Here is a 4247-nt window from a genome sequence, read left to right on the forward strand (position 1 = left end):
ACTTGCTAATGTTTGCATCAAGTAGGCCTACACTCTAAAAAATGCTGGGTTAAATACAACCCAGTGCTGGGTAAAATAGGGACAAACCCAGCAATTGTGTTGTTTTGACCCAGCGGTTGGGTTACTACCCAGAAGGTTGGGTTAAACATTTAACCCACCCGCTGGGCCAAAACAACCCAATTGCTGGGTTTGTCCCTATTTTACCCAGCACTGGGTTGTATTTAACCCAGCATTTTTTAGAGTGTAGGCTATACCTATGTTGAAAATCAATAAAGAAACATTTCAGCTTATAACTACATCTGAAAAACAATCGTTTATTTGGTCAAACAATGTTAAATGTAGACACTTGTAATATAGCTTATATTTTCTCACGTTATGATACACGGAAATCTTGCTAAGTTGCCTTGTTTCTTGTCAGAGAAGTGTATTCAGCGCAATAGTCGACTCATCTAAAACTACATATCCCACAATTCTGCTGTTTTAAACCGGAAGTCGTTTCACTTCCTGGATACTTTAAACTGTCAAACGAAACAATAGTGAAGATAAAGAGGCTGAACAACATCTGCTGTCACAACCCTGGATAAAGTTATGGATTTTCACTGCAGAAAGAAAGGTAAGTTGTCATTTTATCACTCTTCATTTAATGGTAACTGCGAGTAAATTAGCTTTGCACGTAGTGTATCAAATACAAGTCGGAGCTTCTTCAGCTGTTCTAGACTCGAAGGCAAACAGAGTATGTCTGCTTTAAGTTTTATTTTTTAAACCTCTGACCACAAAGGAAATGCATTGTTAAAATTAATTTACATTTTTGTTTCACAATCATGTATTTTGGGAGTAGATAGTAGTAAATATTCCACTGCTTTGCAGTAACGTTACTTCTGTTTTTTTATTATTATTATTATTTTTTTTTAGCCATATTGAATTTATGTCGTAAATTTAAAAACTCTATGTCAAAAAGACAACAAAGTGTGGATTTCAGATGAATTATAACAAGGCAGAGCCCGTTTTAAATGCAAATGGAAGCAGATTGTAATTCCACTCATTCTTTCTATACACTTGCCATTTCAAACCACATTGTCTTCCTGTCTGTTGAATGTTTTCTTTCCTGTGCAGCTCAGTGAGAGGTGACGGAGCTGCAGGCGGTCATGGAGGACTTCAGGAGGTCGTACCTGAGGCTGTGTAAGGAGGGAGGAATAGATACTCAGGAATCAGTGCTGGCTCAACTGCACGACACGAGAACAGTGACGGGCAGCTGTAGACTGGACCTGAGGGGGCAGAGCATCACTGTGGACACCTGCAGCGTGCTGGGAAGAGTCCTGCAGAATGACGCCGTCTTCACAGAGATCCTCCTCAGCGACTGCATGCTCAGTGAGGAAGGTGGGCGAGGAAACTCACAGAAAGAAAACAAGAAATTTCATATTGCATTAACAAAAAACGTCCGTTTGTAGGACCATTTTTGCATTGTAACATTATTTTCATAAGAAATCATTTTTTTGGGAGTTGTAAAAATTACTGTTATACAAGACCTAAAAAAAGATCAATTAAATTACAGGGCAATGCAACAAATATTAACACTATTAATCAATCACTTACAATATTTTGCATTACAGAAAGGAACATTTGTGGGTAAAACATGCTTAATTGTCATGAAAATAATGTCACAATGCAAAATAAACATGAAACTCACAGAAAAATCTTGAAAATATAAATGAAAGTGGGTTTGTAGGACCATTTTTGCATTGTGACATTATTTATAGAAGACACAATTTTATGGAAATTGCTACATATTTATTACAACACAGTTAATAAATCATTTACAATTTTTGCACCATGCACATGAGAATTGATGGACAAAATATGCATAGTTAACATGAACATAATGTCACAAAGTAAACTAAATTTGAAAAAGAAACTCAGAAAAATCCTGAAAATCCAAAGAAATAAAATATTGCAGAAACAACAAAAGACATTTTGTCTTTTGCATTGTGACATTATTTTCATAACAAAGAATGTTATGGCAGTTGTGAAAAATTACTGTTATGTTTGATATATTCACATGATCAAATAAATCTTTTAGTTTTTTTTTTTTTGTTTCTTTTTTTTTGCATTACAGAAATTAGAATTTATTGGTAAAATGTGCATAATTGACATGAAAATATTTTTCACAAAGCAAAAAATAAACATGAAAATACTGCAAACACTTTTTGCATTGTGACATTTTCATAAGAAATAATTTTATGTAATATAAAAATGAAATGCAAAATAAACAAATACATGAATACAACTAATTGGAATTCTAACAATATATGACATTTATAAATGTACTTATTACAACAAAATGTAATATCTAACTTCTTTGGTTTCGTGTGAAATATGACCTGGACTTTCTTGCCCAGTTTTGTGAGATTGAATCTTTTCGGTGAGGGCATAATTATCATATTGATGTTTGCGTGAGCCGATTAAGTTATTACTATTTTATTACTAAGTAGTTGTGTGTAGTTGACACTCAAAACCACTGTTCCTGCCATCTACAGGTGTCAAGCTGCTACTAAATGGGCTTTGCTCCAACACCACAGTGAAAGTTTTGGATCTGAAGGTAAATTTAGGTGATGTATTATAATATATACTTATTTTGACTTCTAATTTTACTCCGTCTGTAATACAGTTTCTAAAAACGTCATTTCTTTTCAGGGGAACAACATGAGAGGAACAGGATCTGAGGCTTTGGGACAGATGTTAGTGAGGAACAAGATACTGCGCAGGTGAGTGATTTTAAGATTAGTTTCTAGCCTATAATTGTTCTATTTGTTGGAACTATTGTCATCCCTATTTTCCTCCACATAAAAAGAGAGACTGAAAATGTGTCTCAATGATTTAATCACAATATGTGAATGTTTCTTTGCCGTTTGTATATTATATAACATTCTAAATCATAATAAAGTGCCTTTTGCAACACATTTTACCTCTGTGGAAAATAAGAGGTTTTGGTGACATCAAATGTAAAGGACGTTTTTACATGTTTATAAAAAATTACAGTGACAATTTTTTATTTGGAATACCTAGAAATTAGGCACAAAAAATAATAATTTGTGCAATCATTTGTGACCTGCTGGAATGTCACATTTGGGGACACCAGATGCAGTAACCAAAATAACCACTTCATAGCATAACAGTTTCATTTGCAATAGCTCTAAAATGTTTCAAAAGCACTCTAAAATTTCTTTACACAGCTGAATTAAGGCTGCTCTGTACCTGCTCAAAATGCTGTGTAAATATGTAGATTATGCGTGCTCTGACCCACCTCAGCCCCTAGTATTAGAGTGAAGTCATTTGTGTAAATGCATTCATGCCACCTCTGAGCAGCATTAAACAATCTGTGTAAAGACACCTTTAATTGCCAATCATCTTTGAGGATTTAGTTCTGTTTGAAAGGGAAAACTATCAAGAAAATATCGTAAATGTTAAACTATTGTTTGTGTTTGGCTTGGAGACTTGTGCTGGAGTGGAATGCTCTGGGAATGTGGGAGGAAGGATTTGCTGTATTTTGTGAAGGTCTGGCCTCCAACACCTCTCTCAGCCAGCTTGACCTGCGCAATAATCAAATCAACCACCAGGGGGCGGCGGAGCTCTGCTTAGCACTGAAGAGGAACTCCACTCTACAAGAGCTGGGTGAGTAAAGGAACAAATTCCACACTCATTGTCTGTCAACAAGGACTGTTTTGTTGTGCTGTTGTCCCAGTTATTCGAGGCTGATGCGAGGTAAATATTTAGCAAAACGCCAGACGCTTTTTCTTTGAATCTCATTCCCTGCACTGTGGGATTGCGACTGTGTTGTGTGCAATATTTATGAAGTATTTGTGAGTTACTCACATTAACTTACTGTCTCCATGTATGTCAATATTAATAAAGCTGTGCAATCATTTAATACCTTTCTTATGTTTGTTAACACATCTATCTAACTTAAAAATATCAATAACTGATAGAGAAAGACCCTATTGATGGCTCATATATGGCCTATATATATATATATATATATATATATATATATATATATACACTACCACTGGGTCTGTTAGACTTTTTAGTCTCTTCTGCTCACCAAGGCTGCATTTATTTAATCAAAAATACAGTAGAAATTGTGAAATATTATTACAATTTAAAACAGCTGTTTTCTATGTGAATATGTGTTAAACTGTAATGTATTTCTGTGATGCGCAGCTGTATTTTCAGCATCATTACTCCAGTCT

The 4247-nt window shown here is 34.8% G+C and overlaps 1 protein-coding gene across 1 annotated transcript in view; it reads left to right on the forward strand.

The window, feature by feature from the left end:
* The first annotated feature begins 497 nt into the window (after positions 1-497).
* Positions 498-4247, forward strand: part of lrrc45 (leucine rich repeat containing 45) — a 13517-nt gene continuing 9767 nt past the window's right edge. The window contains exons 1-5 of the mRNA XM_016493128.1: positions 498-613; positions 1114-1377; positions 2535-2596; positions 2692-2762; positions 3491-3669. Coding sequence (XP_016348614.1) covers positions 1146-1377; positions 2535-2596; positions 2692-2762; positions 3491-3669 — 544 coding nt within the window. The 5' untranslated portion in view covers positions 498-613; positions 1114-1145. The remainder of the gene's footprint in view (positions 614-1113; positions 1378-2534; positions 2597-2691; positions 2763-3490; positions 3670-4247) is intronic.

The sequence above is a fragment of the Sinocyclocheilus anshuiensis genome, unplaced genomic scaffold (genome assembly GCF_001515605.1).
Source record: "Sinocyclocheilus anshuiensis isolate Anshui unplaced genomic scaffold, SAMN03320099.WGS_v1.1 scaffold546, whole genome shotgun sequence".
Lineage (NCBI taxonomy): Eukaryota > Metazoa > Chordata > Actinopteri > Cypriniformes > Cyprinidae > Sinocyclocheilus > Sinocyclocheilus anshuiensis.